The sequence below is a fragment of the Capra hircus genome, chromosome 6, assembly GCF_001704415.2.
Source record: "Capra hircus breed San Clemente chromosome 6, ASM170441v1, whole genome shotgun sequence".
NCBI lineage: Eukaryota > Metazoa > Chordata > Mammalia > Artiodactyla > Bovidae > Capra > Capra hircus.
In genome coordinates, this window is record NC_030813.1 from 40,809,037 (window position 1) to 40,830,196 (window position 21,160).

General features: G+C 40.4%; 1 protein-coding gene across 3 annotated transcripts in view; it reads right to left on the reverse strand.

Moving 5' to 3' along the window:
- KCNIP4 (potassium voltage-gated channel interacting protein 4) overlaps positions 1–21,160 on the reverse strand; it is a 1,310,185-nt gene that overhangs the window by 96,794 nt on the left and 1,192,231 nt on the right. For all 3 annotated transcript variants that reach the window (XM_005681464.3, XM_018049335.1, XM_018049334.1), the window contains one exon: positions 15,751–15,875. In XM_005681464.3, coding sequence (XP_005681521.1) covers positions 15,751–15,875 — 125 coding nt within the window. The remainder of the gene's footprint in view (positions 1–15,750; positions 15,876–21,160) is intronic.

The window sequence follows — 21,160 nt, forward strand, 5'->3', positions numbered from 1 at the left end:
CCATCCCACACACCAAAGGCTTAAGAGTCCAAGTAGTCAGTTTAACTATTAATATTTGCCATTATCATGCTCATCACAAAGAGGTCAATTCAGTGTGTGTTATAAGCAACTTTATGGCTACGATTTTATACATCTTGTTCAGTGGTTCTCAAACTTGGCTGCACATTATAATTACCTGGAGAGCTTTATAAATTTTGATGCTCAAGCTTCTTCTGGGAGCAATTATATCAGAATCACCAAGCATAGTACCATTTATTTGTAGTTTTTAAAGTTCCCTAGATGATTGTAATGTGAAGTTGCTGATGTATAGTTAACACCTTGCATCTTTCCACATACTTTTAAATTTATAATTATGTAGCTCAAAACCCAAAACACTGGTGGGGGATATGTGGGTTAACCATGACTGCCTCACTTTGATGGAACATAAAACTGAAGTTGACTGTTTAGGGCCACACTATAATAATTCTTTTTTTGCTGAACTTCATGTTTACTATCTTAATTTATTTAACAAAACCCTCCAAAACTTCAAAACAAGGCATAGTCCATGTAATGAAGTTATATTATCCCAATTTGTAAAAACAAGGACAGAGAAAGCACGGATTCAAAGGGATCTCCCTAAACAAATAAGATATGGACCTGAATCTGAGTGACACCAATGTTTCTGATGTTTGAGCTGTATTAGTGATTCTCAATGTGTGGTCCCCAGACAAGCAGCATCAGCATTGCTTTGAAAGACATGAGAAAGGCAAATTCTCCACTCCAATCGCAGACCAACTAAATCATAATCTTTCTAACTGAGGTCCAGCAATCTGTTTTAATAAATCCTTTATGTGATTCCTAGGCACAGTAAAGACTGAGAAACACTGTACTGTATTTTTCATTTCTGTTAGTAGCCTACTTTTGAAGAGCCAGTTTAACATGTGGTAAGAGAAATTAAAATGTGGGGATAAGATATGGTGAGGGGCTAAGGAATTCTCTCTATCTTTACTCCAATTTTCCATTTATATTAACAATATATTTTGGAGAAATGCTATCAGATATATAGGGCTGGGAAAAGCTTGGGGGGGCACTCACGATGTTTACTTTCAGGGATGTTCAACTACTTTCATATAAATACAACTGTTTTAAGATGTTGATGAATAGTTTATCCTTTTAATCAAAATATAACAGTTTTAAAGGTTTCATTAAAAGTGAGTATCTTGGGTCTTTATCCTACTATTCTACACACACTGAGGATGGGAGGCTGACCCCCTCAACACCAGGCTCCTCACCTGGACTGAGGATGGCAGGCACTGCATTGGCGTCCTGGGGGTGAGAGCCTGATTCTAAGAAAGAATGTGTGAGAGCGAGGGGTAGAGATAGGGACAGGCTTGCAGACAGAGGGAGACATCTGTCTCTTGGACCAACCAGGCAAAGCCCATTCCTCACCGTCTGATCCCAGCCTAGGCTGGCTCCAGAGGCCAAGGCTCTCACCACACTTGTTTGCACCATTGTCTTCAGTCTGGGTCCCTGCCCACCCCACCATGAGTTCCTTGAGGACCGCTTTCCCTCATGAAATGTTCCTGTGGGCACGAAGTCTGGAAAGCACTGGTCTGGGAGTCTGGTGCCCCACAGGTGCTCAGAACATGTTTACCATCTTATGAGTGATGATAAGGTTAAAGACAGCATGGTCTCAGGATAAGTTGAGATAATCTGCTGTGAAGGACAGTACACAAAGGTATCAGTAGCTGCAGAAGGACTTGTGATAAGACTGTATATTTCTGCCTCCCAACTCCACATATTGCTGAAGCAATATGTGAACCGTGAACTTCCAGATGTTCAAGCTGGTTTTAGAAAAGGCAGAGGAACCAGAGATCAAATTGCCAACATCCACTGGATCATCAAAAAAGCAGCAGAGTTCCAGAAAAACATCTATTTCTGCTTTATTGCCAAAGGCTTTTATGTTGAAGCCTTTGACTGTGTGGATCACAATAAACTGTAGAAAATTCTGAAAGAGATGGGAATACCAGACCACCTGAACTGACTCTTGAGAAACGTATATGCAGGTCAGGAAGCAACAGTTAGAACTGGGCATGGAACAACAGACTGGTTCCAAATAGGAAAAGGAGTATGTCAAGGCTGTATATTGTCACCCTGCTTATTTAACTTATATGCAGAGTACATCATGAGAAACGCTGGGCTGGAAGAAGCACAAGCTGGAATCAAGACTGTCGGGAGAAATATCAATAGTCTCAGATATGCAGACGACACCAACCTTATGGCAGAAAGTGAAGAGGAACTAAAAAGCCGCTTGATGAAAGTGAAAGAGGAGAGTGAAAAAGTTGGCTTAGGAGGCGGTCCTAAGATGGCAGAGGAATAGGAGGGGGAGACCACTTTGTCCCCACAAGTTCATCGAAAGAACATTTAAATGTTGAGTAAATTCCACAAAACAACTTCTGAATGCCAGCGGAGGACATCAGGTACCCAGAAAAGCAGCCCAATGTCTTCAAAAGGAGGTAGGAAAAAAATACAAAAGACAAAAAAAGAAACAAAAGAGATAGGGATGGAGCTCCTTCCCAGGAAGGGAGTCTTAAAAAGAGAGAAGTTTCCAAACACCAAGAAACACTCTCACTGCCGAGTCTGTGGCGAGCCTGGGAAGCACAGAGGGCAACGTAACAGGGAGGAAAAATAAATAAATAATTAAAACCCACAGATTATGAGCCCAATGGTAACTCCCGCAGCGGAGAAGCACCACAGACGCCTGCACCTGCCACTAGCAAGCGGGGGCTGGGCAGGGAGGCGCAGGCTGCATTGCTTAGAGTAAGGACCTGGCCTGAATGCCCCGAGGGCAATCTGAGTGAACTAACTTGGGCTGGCAAAACAGACTGTGGGACAGCTACCACGTGAAAAGCCCTAAGATACCACCAGGCCTGTGCGCAGAACAAGGACTGAACAGAACTAGCCGGCTGCAGACCATCCCCCTCCGGTCAAAGGCAGCCAGAGCCGGAAGGGGGCAATCGCAGCCCCAGAGAGACATTATCTACCGAACTGCAAGCAGGCTTCTTTGCTAACTAAGACTTCTTGGGGTTCTGGACAGTCAACACCCGCCTGAGAAGGTGCGCCAGCTGTACACCCAGAAAACCGACCAACATGGACCGGGAAGGCGATAAGTCGCAGCCACTGCACTCACCAAACACCTCATCACCTGAGCTGCTCAGACCTGGGAAGGGCACAAAACGTGGGCCCAACCGAGTCTGCGCCTCTGAGAACTACCCAAGTGCCTTAACTGGAGCGGCTTAGACCTGGGAGGTGCATGCAGCCCAGGGCTGGCCTCGGACGGTTCCTGGCAGAGCAACCTAGAGCCTGAGCTGTGTGGGCAGGGAGGGCACACGCACCGAGAGCTGGGGCAGGCCCAGTGTGCCCGAGACACTGTGAGCACACGCCAGTGTCATTTGTTTGCAGTGTCCCTCCTTCCCCACAGTGCAACTGAACAAGTGAGCCTAAAAAAAAGTGTCCACCACCGCCCTCTTTGTGTCAGGGCAGAAATCAGACACTGAAGAGACCAGCAAACAGAAGAAGCTAAAACAGAGGGAACCGCCTTGGAAGTGACAGGTGCAATAGATTAAAACCCTGTCGTTGGTACCAACTACATAGGAAGGGGCCTATAGATCTCGAGAAATATAAGCCGGACCAAGGAACTACTCGAAAATGAACTGACCCCACAATACCCATAACAACACCAGAGAAAGTCCTAGATATATTTTTACTATGTTTACAATCATTCTTTTTTTTTAATTCTTTTAAAATTTTAAGTCCTCTATTACTCCTTTACTTTACTTTTCACTTTTATAACCTACTATTACTTTGAAAAAAAAAAAAAGACTGTATTTTTTAAAGCAAACTTCATATATATATATTTAATAATTTTGTGACTTTGTTTTTTTTTTTTCTTCTTTTCTTTAATATTGTATTTTTGAAATTCCAACTACTCTAGATTTTTAATCTTTGCTTTTTGGTATTTGTTATCAATTTTGTACCTTTAAGAACCCAATCTTCAGTACCCATTTTCACTTGGGAGCAAGATTACTGGCTTGACTGCTCTCTCCCCCTTTGGACTCTCCTTTTCCTCCACCAGGTCACCTCTGTCTCCTCCCTACCCGCTCTCTTCTCTACCCAACTCTGTGAATCTCTGTGTGTTCCAGATGGTTGAGAACACTTAGGGAACTGATTACTGGCTGGATCTGTCTCTCTCCTTTTCATTCCCCCCTTTTATCCTCCTAGCCACCTCTGTCTCCTTCCTCCCTTTTCTCTTCTCTGTATAACTCCGTGAACAACTCTGAGCAGTCCAGTTGAGTGCACATAAGGAAGTGATTACTGGCTAGCTTGCTCTCTCCTCTGTTGATTCCATCTCATCTCATTTGGGTCACCTCTAACTCCTTCCTCCCTCTTCTCTCCATGTAATTCTGTGAACCTCTCTGGGTGTCCCTCACTGTGGAGAAACTTTTCATCTTTAACCTAGATGTTTTATCATTGGTGCTGTATAGAAGGAGAAGTCTTGAGACTACTGTAAAAATAAGACTGAAAACCAGAAGCAGGAGGCTTAAGTCCAAATCCTGAGACTACCAGAGAACTCCTGACTCCAGGGAACATTAATTGACAGGAGCTCATCAAACGCCTCCATACCTACACTGAAACCAAGCACCACCCAAGGGCCAACAAGTTCCAGAGCAAGACACACCATGCAAATTCTCCAGCAACACAGGAACACATCCCTGAGCTTCAATATACAGGCTGCCCAAAGTCACTCCAAAACCATTGACATCTCATTAACTCATTACTGGACACTTCATTGCACTCCAGAGAGAAGAAATCCAGCTCCACCCATCAGAACACTGACACAAGCTTCCCTAACCAAGAAACCTTGACAAGTCACCTGTACAACCCCACCCACAGCGAGGAAACTCCACAATAAAGAGAACTCCACAAGCTGCCAGAATACAGAGAGGCCACCCCAAACTCAGCAATATAAACAAGATGAAAGGCAGAGGAATACCCAGCAGGTAAAGGAACAGGATAAATGCCCACCAAACCAAACAAAAGAGGAAGAGATAGAGAATCTACCTGATAAAGAATTCCAAATAATGATAGTGAAAATGATCCAAAATCTTGAAATCAAATTGGAATCACAGATAAATAGCCTGGAGACAAGGATTGAGAAGATGCAAGAAAGGTTTAACAAGGACCTAGAAGAAATAAAAGAGTCGGTAATATAATGAATAGTGCAATAAATGAGATAAAAAACACTCTGAAGGCAACAAATAGTAGAATAATAGAGGCAGAAGATAGGATTAGTGAAGTAGAAGATAGAATGGTAGAAATAAATGAATCAGAGAGGAAAAAAGAAAAACGAATTAAAAGAAATAAGAACAATCTCAGAGACCTCCAGGACAGTGTTAAATGCCCCAACATTCGAATCATAGGAGTCCCAGAAGAAGAAGACAAAAAGAAAGATCATGAGAAAATACTTGAGGAGATAATGGTTGAAAACTTCCCTAAAATGGGGAAGGAAATAATCACCCAAGTCCAAGAAATCCAGAGAGTCCCAAACAGGATAAACCCAAGGTGAAACACTGCAAGACACATATTAATCAAATTAACAAAGAACAAATATTAAAAGCAGTAAGGGGAAAACAACAAATAACGCACAAGGGGATTCCCATAAGGATAGTAGCTGATCTTTCAATAGTAACTCTTCAGGCCAGGAAGGAATGGCAAGACATACTTAAAGTGATGAAAGAAAATAACCTACAGCCCAGATTACTGTACCCAGCAAGGATCTTATTCAAATATGAAGGAGAAATCAAAAGCTTTACAGACAAGCAAAAGCTAAGAGAATTCAGCACCACCAAACCAGCTCTCCAACAAATGCTAAAGGATATCCTCTAGACAGGAAACATAGAAAGGGTGTATAAACTCGAATCCAAAACAATAAAGTAAATGGCAACGGGACCATACTTATCAATAATTACTTTAAACTTAAATGGGTTGAATGCCCCAACGAAAAGACAAAGACTGGCTGAATCGATACAAAAACAAGACCCCTATATATGCTGTCTACAAGAGACCCACTTCAAAACAGGGGACACATGCAGACTGAAAGTGAAGGGCTGGAAAAAGATATTCCACACAAATAGAGACCAAAAGAAAGAAGGAGTGGCAATACTCATACCAGATAAAATAGACTTTAAAACAAAGGCTCTGAAAAGAGACAAAGAAGGCCACTACATAATGATCAAAGGATCAATCCAAGAAGAAGATATAACCGATATAAATATATATGCACTCAACATAGGAGCACAGCAATATGTAAGACGAATGCTAACAAGTATGAAAGGGGAAATTAACAATAACACAATAATAGTGGGAGACTTTAATACCCTACTCACACCTATGAATAGATCAACTAAACAGAAAATTAGCAAGGAAACACAAACTCTAAATGATACAATAGACCTAATTGGTATCTATAGGACATTTCACCCCAAAACAATGAATTTCACCTGTTTCTCAAGCACACACAGAACCTTCTCCAGGATAGATCACATCCTGGGCCATAAATCTAGCCTTGATAAATTCAAAAAAATTGAAATCACTCCAAGCATCTTTTCTGACCACAATGCAGTAAGATTAGATCTCAATTACAGGAGAAAGACTATTAAAAATTCCAACATATGGAGGCTGAAAGACACGCTGCTGAATAACCAACAAATCAAAGAAGAAATCAAAAAAGAAATCAAAATATGCATAGAAATGAATGAAAATGAAAACACAACAACCCAAAACCTGTGGGACACTGTAAAAGCAGTGCCAAGGGTAAAGTTCATAGCAATACAGGCATACCTCAAGAAACAAGAAAAAAGTCAAATAAATAACCTAACTCTACACCTAAAGCAACTAGAAAAGGAAGAAATGAAGAATCCCAGGGTTAGCAGAAGGAAAGAAATCTTAAAAATTAGGGCAGAAATAAATGCAAAAGAAACAAAAGAGACCATAACAAAAATCAACAAAGGCAAAAGCTGGTTCTTTGAAAGGATAAATAAAATTGTCAAACCATTAGCCAGACTCATCAAGAAACAAAGGGAGAAAAATCAAATCAATAAAATTAGAAATGAAAATGGAGAGATCACAACAGACAACACAGAAATACAAAGGATCACAAGAGACTACTATCAGCAATTATATGCCAATAAAATGGACAACGTGGAAGAAATGGACAAATTCTTAGAAAAGTACAACTTTCCAAAACTGAACCAGGAAGAAATAGAAAATCTTAACAAACCCATCACAAGCACAGAAATTGAAAGTGTAATCAGAAATCTCCCAGCAAACAAAAGCCCAGGTCCAGATGGCTTCACAGCTGAATTCTTCCAAAAATTTAGAGAAGAGCTATCACCTATCTTACTCAAACTCTTCTAGAAAATTGCAGAGGAAGGTAAACTCCCAAACTCATTCTATGAGGCCACCATCACCCTAATATAAAAATCTGACAAAGATGCCACAAAAAAAGATAACTACAGGCCAATATCACTGATGAACATAGATGCAAAAATCCTTAACAAAATTCTAGCAATCAGAATCCAACAACACATTAAAAAGATCATACACCATGACCAAGTGGGCTTTATCCCAGGGATGCAAGGATTCTTCAATATCCACAAATCAATCAGTATAATAAATCACATTAACAAATTGAAAAATAAAAGCCATATGATTATCTCAATAGATGCAGAGAAAGCCTTTGACAAAATTCAACATCCATTTATGATAAAAACTCCCCAGAAAGCAGGAATAGAAGGAACATACCTCAACATAATACAAGCTATATATGACAAACCCACAGCAAAAATTATCCTCAATGGTGAAAAATTAAAAGCATTTCCCCTAAAGTCAGGAACAAGACAAGGCTGCCCACTTTCACCACTACTATTCAACATAGTTTTGGAAGTTTTGGTCACAGCAATCAGAACAGAAAAAGAAATAAAAGGAATCCAAATTGGAAAAGAAGAAGTAAAACTTTTACTGTTTGCAGATGACAAGATCCTCTACATAGAAAACCCTAAAGACTCCATCAGAAAATTACTAGAGCTAATCAATGAATATAGTAAAGTTGCAGGGTATAAAATCAACACACAGAAAACCCTGGCATTCCTATACACTAATAATGAGAAAATAGAAAGAGAAATTAATGAAACAATCACATTCACCACTGTGACAAAAAGAATAAAATACTTAGGAATATATCTACCCAAAGAAACTAAAGACCTATATATACAAAACTATAAAACACTGGTGAAAGAAATCAAAGAGGACACTAATAGATGGAGAAATATACCATATTTGTGGATTGGAAGAATCAATATAGTGAAAATGAGGATACTACCCAAAGCAATCTATAGATTCAACACAATCCCTAACAAGCTACCAATGATATTTTTTCTCAGAGCTAGAACAAATAATTTCACAATTTGTACAGAAATACAAAAAAACCTCGAATAGCCAAAGCAATCTTGAGAAAGAAGAATGGAACTGGAGGAATCAACCTGCCTGACTTCAGGCTCTACTACAAAGCCACAGTCATCAAGACAGTATAGTACTGGCACAAAGACAGAAACATAGATCAATGGAACAAAATAGAAAGCCCAGAGATAAATCCATGCACCTATGGACACCTTATCTTTGACAAAGGAGGCAAGAATATACAATGGATTAAAGACACTCTCTTTAACAAGTGGTGCTGGGAAAACTGATCAACCACTTGTAAAAGAATGAAACTAGAACACTTTCTAACACCATACACAAAAATAAACTCAAAATGGATTAAAGATCTAAATGTAAGACCAGAAACTACAAAACTCCTAGAGGAGAACATAGGCAAAACACTCTCTGACATAAATCTTAGCAGGATCCTCTATGACCCACCTCCCAGAATATTGGAAATAAAAGCAAAAATAAGCAAATGGGACTTAATTAAACTTAAAAGCTTCTGCACAACAAAGGGAACTATAAGCAAGGTGAAAAGACAGCCTTCAGAAAGGGAGAAAATAATAGCAAATGAAGCAACTGACAAACAACTAATCTCAAATATATACAAGCAACTCCTGCAGCTCAATTCCAGAAAAATAAATGACCCAATCAAAAAATGGGCCAAAGAACTAAATAGACATTTCTCCAAAGAAGACATATAGATGGCTAACAAACACATGAAAAGATGCTCAACATCACTCATTATCAGAGAAATGCAAATCAAAATCACAATGAGGTACCCTTTCACGCCAGTCAGAATGGCTGCAATCCAAAATCTACAAGCAATAAATGCTGGAGAGTGTGTGGAGAAAAGGGAATCCTCTTACACTGTTGGTGGGAATGAAAACTAGTACAACCACTATGGAGAACAGTGTGGAGATTTCCTTAAAAAACTGGAGATAGAACTGCCTTATGACCCAGCAACCCCACTGTTGGGCATACACACCGAGGAAACCAGAATTGAAAGAGACACATGTACCCCAATGTTCATTGCAGCACTGTTTATAATAGCCAGGACATGGAAGCAACCTAGAAATCCATCAGCAGATGAATGGATAAGAAAGCTGCGGTACATATACACAATGGAGTATTACTCAGCCATTAAAAAGAATACATTTGAATCAGTTCTGATGAGATGGATGAAACTGGAGCGGATTATACAGAGTGAAGTAAGCCAGAAAGAAAAACACCAATACAGTATACTAACGCATATATATGGAATTTAGAAAGATAGTAACGATAACCCTGTAAGCAAGATTGCAAAAGAGACCCAGATGTATAGAACAGTCTTTTGGACTCTATGGGAGAGGGAGAAGGTGGGATTATTTGGGAGAATGGCATTGAAACATGTATAATATCATATATGAAATGAATCGCCAGTCTAGGTTTGATGCATGATACTGGATGCTTGGGGCTGGTGCACTGAGACGACCCAGAGGGATGGTATGGGGAGGGAGGAGGGAGGGAGGTTCAGGATGGGGAACATGTGTATACCTGTGGCGGATTCATGTTGATGTATGGCAAAACCAATACAATATTGTAAAGTAATTAACCTCCAATTAAAATAAATAAATTCATATTAAAAAAAAGAAAAAGTTGGCTTAAAGCTCAACATTCAGAAAATGAAGATCATAGCATCTGGTCCCATCACTTCATGGGAAATAGTTGGGGAAACAGTGGAAACAGAGGCAGACTTTATTTTAGGGGGCTCCAAAATCACTGCAGATGGTGATTGTAACCATGAAATTACAAGACACTTACTCCTTGGAAGGAAAATTATGACCAACTCTAGATAGAATATTCAAAAGCAGAGACATTACTTTGACAACAAAGGTCCATCTAGTCAAGGCTATGGTTTTTCCAGCGGTCATGTATAGATGTGAGAGTTGGACTGTGAAGAAAGCTGAGTGCTGAAGAATTGATGCTTTTGAACTGTGGTGTTGGAGAAGACTCTTGAGAGTCCCATGGACTGCAAGGGGATCCAACCAGTCCATTCTAAAGGAGATCAGTCCTGGGTCTTCTTTGGAAGGAATGATGCTGAAGCTGAAACTCCAATACTTTGCCCACCTCATGTGAAGAGCTGACTCATTGGAAAAGACTCTGATGCTGGGAGGGATTGGGAGCAGGAGGAGAAGGGGACAGCAGAGGATGAGATGGCTGGATGGCATCACCAACTTGATGGATGTGAGTTTGAGTGACTCAGGGAGTTGGTGATGGACAGGGAGGCCTGGTGTGCTGCAATTCATAGGGTCCTAAGAGTCAGACACAACTGAGCAACTGAACTGAACTGAACTCCACATTGGAGAATGTTCTAATATAGAAGGAGTAGCTGATGGTTCAGGGGAGAGGAGTAAAAATTTCAGGAGCAAAGTCCCTGAGCAAGTTTTAATAAAAGGCATGAGATCCTGAACAGACGTGAGGGACTGAGTGCTGTTAGGATCATGTATGCAGAAGGGATGGCAGAGAATGCCTGGTCAAAGACAGGCAGATTAGGCTTGGAAAGCTCTGAGATGTCTAACCTGATTACATGCAACTTCTTCATGAATTGTTGCAGGGGGCTCATTAGAATGCAGGAAGTTTGCTAGTGATTGTGGAGGAGCAATGTAGTAGTGTAGGTAGGACGACAGTAAAAGTTGGAAGAAATTCTTTCATAGTTCTTAAGATTAATAATTTAGTATGATCACTTCATGACAAATAGATGGAGAAATAATGGAAACAGTAAGAGACTTTATTTTCTTGGGCTCCAAGATCACTGCTGATGGTGACTGCAGCCATGAAATTAAAAGAGAATTGCTCCTGGAAAGAAAATCTGTGACAAATCTAGACAGCCTATCAGAAAGCAGAGACATACTTTGCTGACAAAGTTCTGTATAGTCAAAGCTATGGTTTTTCCAGTAGTCGTGTGCAGATATGAGAGCTGGACCATGAAGAAAGCTGAGCACTGGAGAAATGATGCCTTCAGACTGTGGTGTTGGAGAAGTCTCTTGAGAGTCCCTTGGACTGCAAGGAGATCCAACCAGTCTATCCTAAAGGAAATCAATCCTAAATATTCATTGGAAGGACTGATTCTGAAGCTGAAGATCTAGTACTTTGGCCGCCTGATGCAGAGACTCACTGGAAGACCCTGATGTTGGGAAAGACTGAAGTCAGGAGGAGAAAGGGATGACAGAAGATGAGATGGTTGGATGGCATCACTGACTAAATGGACATGAATTTGAGCAAACTCCAGGAGATGGTGAAGGACAGGGAAGCTTAGTGTGCTGCAGTCCATGGGATGGCAAAGAGTCAGACATGACTGAGCGACTGGACAACAACCTAGTGTTGGACAACCTCTTGTGCTGGGCTATGGGTTGTTGCAGGAATAGAACTTTGACTTATTTTCCTGTGTTATCACACAAGTAATACAGTTATCCTCCCTCCACATGACATGCCAACACTTACAGGACTCTGTCATTTCCAGAGAAGCTTTGGGATTATTGGAATATCTGACATGGACCTAAATGTTATACAATTAATTTATTTACTTATATCAGTTTAATAGCTTTAATAGCTTTTTTAAAAATAGCTTTATAATAGCTTTATATGAATATATTTACAAATCATACAATAAACTCCTTGAACATGAATATTCCAGTGATATTTAGTATTCACAAAAGTGTGGCCACCATCAACACAACTTAAGAATTCTTAAGACTGTTTTAATCATCCAAATGAGAAACCCTGATGCCACACCCCTGCAGACACACTTTCTATTTATCTTTTCTCAGCATTTTACATAAATGCAATCATACTTCATATTGTTCTTTATGAATGGCTTCTTTGACTTAAAAAAGTATTTTAAAGGCTCATCCATGATGTATTTCATTTTTTATTATTATTTAAAAACTGTTATTGTATGAATGTAGCATATTTATTTATTCATTTTTAGTTCATTAATATTTCTATTGTTTGTACTTATTGGCCAATTACGACTAATGCTACAGTGAACATCATATACAAGTTTTTTTGAGTATACATAAGTTTTTATATCTTTGGGAGCATATACTTAGGAGAGGAATTTCTGGGTCATATGGTCACTCTTATTTAATTTCTGAGAACCTGCCATATTGTTTTGGAAAGCAGCTGTATTATTTTATACTCCAACCAGCATTCTATCTGGCTTCCAACTTCTCCCTACTTGTTTTTATCTGTTTTATTGTAGAGTTCCCAGTGGGCATGTAGTGGTATCTAACTGTGACTTTGATTTTCATTTTTTTGAAACTAATTATGTTCAATCCCTTCTCAAGTGCTCATTGGCTATTTGTACATCTTCTTAGGAGAAAGGTCTATTCAACTCCTTTGCCCATTTTTAAATTGTGTTTCTCTTGTTTTTGGATTGAGTTGTAAGATTTCTTTATATAGTATGGATACATGTTCATTATTATGTATATGATTTGCAAATATTTTCTCCCATACTATAGGTTGTCTTTTCAAAAAGAATGAATATCTCAATTAGTGACATGGAAATGACTTTTTGATCTTAAGGACTTGAGATAATTGGTGTTCAGGAACCCAAGGGTGGTTAATTTCCTTTCTCTGATGCTAAGCTAGTTCAGATTGCTGTCTTTCTGTAAAATAAGAGTGTGCTGCTTTAAGCCTCTCGCTATATTTTAGACCACATTTGAGTTGTACTCTGACTATAAGAAAACGAATGAAAATTAAAGGGTCACTCTTCTTTTATTTATCAGAGACATTGATTAGTAATATTTTGAGCAAACTATGAAGCCCATTCATTTAAAGAATTATATAAAATATGCTTTGGGCACATTCAGATCTTTTGGATATTTATCTCATGGGATGGAGTAAGGGAAAAGAAAGATAATGAAGAAATAATAGAAGAAATAAAGACAGGAAGGAAGGGGAAGAAGTGAAAATAAGGAGACGAGAATTGACATGAAGAAGAGATAAAGGAACTAAAAGAAGAAGGAGAGATTGGAAGAATGAAGAAATAGAGAAAGGATCAGGAGGATAGGAAAAGGAGATGAAAAGAGGTCAGGAAAAGAGAGGGAAGGGGAGCAAATAAGACAGGCAGGCAAAGAAAAAAAATAAAACAAAGCAATGAAAATAATGCAGGCTTTAGAGCCTGGCCAATTTTTCATGAAGTGCCACTTGTAGAGGACAGACTGCAGAGATGCTGGCTCCGAAGGTTGATGGTGGCAGTAATCGTGATTCCAATTTGCAACAAATGGTATGAAAGGCAATGGAACCTAAATGGAGAGCCCTACACTGAAGGCAGTGAAGTGGTAACACAGACGTAGTGGAGGAATGCAGGGATGCTGAGAGGTTAGTTCTCTGTTTGACAACAATTTTGCATCTGATGCGTAATACACAATTGCAAAGAAAAAAAAAAGCTTATTTATCACAAGATCTCTCATCTGGAACAAGGTAGTTTGGATGTTCACAGGAATGCCTTTGACGTTTTATTCTGTGATGAGCTTTAACTTAGCATTTACTTTCATCCAAGACTTGGTCGTTTTCACCTCTTCTCTTCCTGTCCTCAGCCACTCAGTGGTTTGTTGATGTCAGTGGTCAGTGCAACTGACTCATAGCAACTTCTTCCTCTCTCTGGTGTGGCTTCCCTGCTGGCTCAGACGGTAAACGGTCTGTGCAATGCTGGAGACCTGGGTTTGTTCCCTGGGTTGGGAGGATCCCCTGGAGAAGGAAATAGCAACCCACTCCAGTGCTCTTGCCTGGAAAATCCCATGGACAGAGGAGCCTGGTAGGCTACAGTCCACGGGGTCTCAAAGAGTCAGACACGAGTGAGCGACTTTATTTTACTTCACTCTCTGGTGTAGGCTAGGCATAACTGATAATTCTTGAGCCTAATTTTCAAAGCCCCTTTATCTTTATGCCTGTTTATTTGTGTGTGTCATCTTGATAGATTATATATTACAATGTATAAGTCCTGCTTGTGTGGGGTAAGCACCTAGTTCCATTGTATGTCTTCCTCTCCAACCTAGTCCATCCCCACAAAGGCCATCAGAAGAACTGCATTTCAGAGAAGCAATGGAAGGAAACATTTAGGAAGCGCAGGCAAGGAGAGTGGTGAGGAGCAGAAATGGGATAGAGAATAATAGTGGAAAGTTGCATGCAATATGCATGTTGGATCCTTATAAAAATATTCTGAAAAGGCAACTAGTTTTACAAATTCTCTAGGTAAATTTTTGTGTGGATACCCTAGAAGAGGCAGGGTTTTTCTTCTGCATGAAGTTGGACAGAGAGAGCATTGAGATGGACAGATTGAAAGAGGCTGGCATCATCAGAAATCTTTGGACACTGTTGATTCCTACAAACCATGGAATGGGGACTGTAAGGGAGAAGATATGAGGAGGAATAAAGCAAATTCATCTAGTTCCCAAGGGGCACCTGTAGCATATGTAACTATGGTTTATATACATGTAAGAATGGAATACCTGTTGGGCTGCTTATGCCATTTAATATAAGACCATTTACTACTTTGCAGGATGAATTACTTTCAAATAACTTCTTGACAGCAAGTGTTCTCTCCCTATTCATAACCAGCAGTATTTAGCTTAATGCTAAGCACACAGCAAGGCATCCCTAAGACTGTGTGCTTGGCAGATTGCCCAGTCCACTTGTTGACTCTCACCCTCGCCCTTTGGTGTGCAAGGAAAATCACAGCTCTTGAAGATGCTCCATTCAGGAGGAAGCAGGATAGGTCTACCTGGATCATAGAGAACCAGAAACAGAGACCTACAGACACCTGTGGTCCAGAGCCACGGGTAACATGGTCTTTCAGAAACTATCAAACTTATCATGACTTTTGTCCAATGCCAGGAACAGAGTTTTTTGATGGGCCCCAATCTACACACAACTAAACTTATAGATGTTAGAGCTTATGGGAATTATGACAATATAACTGAAAGGGAAAAAGAAAATCCCAACTAGGAATTGAATTGAGTAAACTTTCCTTCTGTACTCATCCTTGTTTGATTGTATCAGCGATAGTGTACCAAAGTGAATCAAAGTCCAAATAGATATTGACAATTTTCATATGTAGAAAAGATTGATAAGAAGTGTACATATGCTGAGATATCACAGAACTGCACATTTTTTTACTTTTCCCTCTCATTTCTCAATGATCCTCTGAGAACTGTGTGAAGGTAAAGTCAGAAAGAAAGTTCTTACATTCTTAAATCCTCTGTAAAGAATCTGGAGCTCCTTCTTGGTAAATTTGCTCTGGGCTTCCAGAAGCTCGAGAGCCTCGGGCCGATGCCTGACGGTGGCCATTTCCAGTTCATCTTCCACGCTGTCTGTGGAGGAAAACCAAAATCTTAAGAACAGTCACTGCTCACCAATGGGTATTCACAACTAACAGGGAAATGGAATGAGATGCTTACTGGATATTTGTGACAGTTCCACAGGAAGGATTCTCATACTGCCAATAAAGGTCTTAATATTTCCCAGGATATACAGTATTAAGCTAATTCTATAGAATATTTTTTCAAACTTTCTAGTCATTGCTGCTAAGTCACTTCAGGCGTGTCCGACTCTGTGCGACAGCGTAGACGGCAGCCCACCAGGCTCCCCCGTCCCTGGGATTCTCCAGGCAAGAACACTGGAGTGGGTTGCCATTTCCTTCTCCAGTAGATGAAAGTGAAAAGCGAAAGTGAAGTCGCTCAGTTGTATCCGACTCTTAGCGGCCCCATGGACTGCAGCCTACCAGGCTCCTCCATCCATAGCATTTTCCAGGCAAGAGTACTGGAGTGGGGTGCCATTGCCTTCTCCTTCTAGTCATTAAATATCACAATATGAACATTTTTACAATATAGATTGAAAAGTGTAAACATTATGAACAATCTTAAAACCTCAAAACACATCTGAGGTTTTTAAGATACATATATACACACTCTTGTGACCCCATGAGCTGTAGCCCACCAGGTTCCTCTGTCTGTGGGATTGCCCAGGCAAGAATACTGGAGAAGCTTGTCATTTCCTTTTCCAGAGGATCACCCTGACCCAGGGATTGAACCTGGATCTCCGACATTGCAGGCAGATTTTTTTTGCCTGAGCCACCAGGGAAGCCCTATATATATAAAGTACTAGTGATAAAAATGGAATTTTGTTTAATAACAGTCAGTACCACACTTGTATCATGCAACTATGAGGCAGGACTCCACTAATACACTCTGAAGATTCCATTAAAATCAAGTATTTTGCCAGGGGCTACAAATAGTTCAATCAGATTAAGTGCTGAAGTGAGTAAAGGACTCCACTGCTGGTGTGACTGGCATAAACCCAGCCTTCACATGGGATGGACTGGAGCCAAGGGGAGCTTCTGGCTATACCCCACTGTGCAGCCAAGGGAATCCATACTTACGGATAAATGCTAAAATATTGTACTTTGCTTTGTGAATTATATATACATACAATTTCCCAAAGATTCTCTACACGAAAAAAGAATTTTGTGTCCATGTAAACTTGGGAGATTCTGTAAAGTTTAATGCTGTTTCAGAACAAAACACTGGAGAATTTTCAACAAAGGGTTCTATTTATCTTCGTTTAACCCATTGACCCCAAAGGGTTTTTATCCATTGAACCCCTTCTCTCCACAAGGAACCTCTGCTAAAATCTTCATATGGAATTAAAGAATGAGTGAATCAAGAAATAAATTATGCTGCCACTAAAGTCTCCATTCCTCTGGAGCCCTTTGAACCTTAGTTGCCTTCTGGAAAATTATTTCTCAAACTGAGGTTAGTGGACAGTTGGTGGATCTTGAATGTGTTGTTTGGAATCATAATGTTCTGTATGCATTTTTCTGAGAAACATAGCCTGGGCAAAAGTAGAGGAAATTTTAATTAGATTTTCTGAGCAGTCTCTCAATCATAGCATAACGTCCTCTGGACCCAATGACTCTTCCACTGGAAAGAAACAAAAAAAACATTAACTTCTCAACCTTTGCAACCACACAGCAAGTTGAACCACACTATCAACCTGGTTTCTCCCTCCAGCTGATGCAGATTTACAGATGCTGAGACTGAGACAAAAGACCCAGAGGATCAGTGTAAGTGAACTAGGTGTGATGATGAGCATCACACATGGTATTCAAAACTTGAATATACAAGTATATTGTATATCACACTTGAAGAGTCTGCCTGCGGACTCTCGTTTACTTAGCTGACTGGTACCTCACTTCTTAATGACTCCTACTTGCCAAAGGGTTGTTTTTATTTCTAGAAGGCTGACAAGCTCTAAAAACATACCTGAAATCATCAGCAATCACCAGCATATGATAAGTTATAGCAGCAGCACCACCTAACCTAATCAAACTCGGATTCCTGGAGGCAAACTCTGCAGAGAGCACAACATGACTCCAAAAAGGACTGGGAAATTCACAGTGTGACTCAACCACTGTTTAAAAGCATGGGCTTTGGTTGTTTTATTTTAACTCACTGTGCTGTGCTTAGTTGCTCAGTCGTGTCCAACTTTTGTGACCCCATGGACTGTAGCCCGCCAGGCTCCTCTGTCCCTGGGGATTCTCCAAGCAAGAATACTAGAGTGGGTTGCCATGACCTCCTCCAGGGGACCGTCCCAACCCAGGGATCGAACCTAGGTCTCCTGCAATGCAGGCAGATTCTTTACCAGTTGAGCTACCAGGGAAGCCCTTTTAATACACTACTTAGAATTCATTAAGTCCCAAGAGATGGGCTAGGTGCTCTGCTGATATAATTCTAATCCTCACAATAACTCCACAATGAGGTAGAATTGTCCATTTTTTTACATAGTCTGATAATGAGTCTCATAGAGGTGAAGAAATGTGTGCCCCAGTGTCACACAGAAGAAAAGACAAGGGTTGAGTTTATACCCAAGTCTTCGATGCCAAAACATTTTTTTTTTTTTTTTGCCAAACTCTCTCAATACCAAGAGAAATACCACTGATTAAGAATAACATTTTTTTCTCCTCTCCTTTCCTGCACTGTCAACTGAGAAGTGAACTAAATCTACCAGGTCTGTTTCATCCCTCCTGTTCTTTTTGTTCATTCGATAGGTCGTGTCTACCTCTGCGACCCCATAGACTGCAGCAGGCCAGGTTTCTCTTTTTAATATACCGCAATCTGACTTTTTGTTCTTGTTATGGGTTAAATTATGACCCCTCCAATAAGACTGAATTTGGAAGTATGACCTTTAAGAACATAATTAAAGTTCAAAGATGTCATAAGGCTGGGGCTCTAATGCACTATGAACTGTTTCTTTGCAAGAAGAGAGAAAGATAGCAGGGATACACAGGCACAGAGGAAAGCCCACGTGAGGACTTGGTGAGAAGGCAGCCATCTACAAACCAAGGAGGGAGGCCTCAGGAGGAACCAACCTGGCTGGCACCTTGAGTTTGGACTTCCAGCCTCCAGAATTGTGAGCAGCTAATTTCTGTTGTTTAAACCACCCAGTCTAAGGCATTTTGTTATGGCAGCTGGAGCTAATACATGCACCTAAGTAACTTGTTCAAGCTCAGACTGTCTCTAGCACCCTAAAGTCCAATTTTTTAAACATCCTGATGAGATTGTTAAAAAGAACCTCCGTCCTCCAGAGAGCTTTTGCTCTAAGCCTGGCATATTTTATGTCATTTGAATACCAACAAAAAATCATGTGAGACATATATCATTATCTTTATTTTACATGGACTAGAAAGGGACTCACAGAGATTCGAACCTGATGTGAACAACCGACTCATTGGAAAAGACCCTGATGCTGGGAAAGATTGACGGCAAAACAAGAAAAGGGCAGCAGAGGATGAGATAATGGAGTGGCACCACTGATTCAATGGACATGAACTGGGTGAACTCCAGGAGATGGTGAGGGACAGGGGAGGCCTAGCATGCTGCAGTCAAAGAGCTGGACACGACTGAGCTACTGAACGAAAACACAGAGATTAACTAATTTATTCAAGATCACGTAGCTACTAAGTGACAGAGTTGGGATTTGATCTCTGACTTTTTAATGTCAAAAGATCATGAGCTTAGTGATATGCTGTTTTAAGAGATAGCAACAGTTATATATCTTAGTTAAAAACCTTGGAGACAAAGTATTCTAAATCAGAAACCAAGCAGCCAGGGAAACCCAGTGCTCTGGGAAAACATGCCTGGGTGCCTTGAGGAGATCACTGTGGTGGTGGTTGATGCCTTGCTGATTAGAAACACGTAGAATAAGGTTTGGAAGTGATGGGATCGCAGAGCTGAAAAGAACACAAAATGTTGTTTGCTTTCCTGTATTTTTTTGTTGTTGTTCAGTTGCTAAGTCAAGTAGGGCTCTGCGACCCCATGGACTACAGCCCACCAGGCTCTGGTGGACTGTCTTCCACTATCTTCCTCTGTTTCCCACTGTCTCCCGGAGTTTGATCAAACTGATGTCCGTTGAGCCGATGATGCTATCCCATATTTTACCAGTGAGAAATCTGGGTTCAGTTAGGCTGGATGGTTTATTTGGGCATGAAACAAGAAGCAGGTGGCACTCTGGTCCCTTTATCATCTCTAGGCTTCCTACTATGCAGGAGCCTTGCTGTCAGAGTAGCACTGCTGATTCAACAGTGCTTTTGCACCCTGACAAATTGAATACAACTAGTGTTTTAACTCATGTGCCTTCTAACAGATCTGTTTTTAATCAGAGGACAGATTCCCAAACCCAGATACCCTTGAGCTTCTCTGTCTCTTTTTACTTTTTGTTCCTTACACTTTAGTCTCTTAGGACCAAGGATATCCTATGTCTGAGTCAACTGTCCCCTCAGGCCATGACACAGTTGGGCTAGAAATTGGAATTCAAATCACCTGGAAACAATAGTGAGTGTGTTAGTCTTTCAGTTGTGTCCGACTGTTTGTGACCCCATGACTGTAGCCTGCCAGGTTCCTCTCTCCGTGGAATTCTCCAGGCAAGAATACTAGAGTGGGTAGCCGTTTACTTCTCCCGGGAATCATGCCTACCCAGGGGTCAAACCCAAGTCCGCATTGCCGGCAGACTCTTTTCCTTCTTAGCCCCCAGGGAAGCCCCCAGAAACAATAGTATGAGTTTTAAAAATAAGTCTCTTTCTCTTACGTCTTGCAACTTCTCTTAAACTACAGTAGAAGCTTACTACAGCCTGATTCATAATTACACAAATTTGACTCTATCCAAGGTTGAACCATATTCCTAGAAACTAACTATAGAACATCTTGCTTTACAAACAAATCTGAGTGTGAAGCCTGCCTTCCTCAGACACACATTTATAAACAAAGCTTGTAATGCTGAAATAAAACCTTTTAGGAAGAATAATGTCACTTCTTCCAAGAAGTTGGTTCAGAGATGAGCCCTTGCCTTATCAAAGCAGGGAACATTGTGAGACTGTTGGCATGTTCTTCTACCTGAGACCTGCTGGACTTCTGACGAGCCCAACGACATCTAATTTGGCAGACTAAAAATACTCCATGTGAGATCAATGAATAACTACTTGAAGCATCCTAATCGTAGTGGGTCTATCAATAGAAGGTCCATTTCTCAATATAGCATGACCCTTCTCTAAAAAACATATCCATTTTTATCATGAAAAATCATGAATACTAAAACTTAAAAT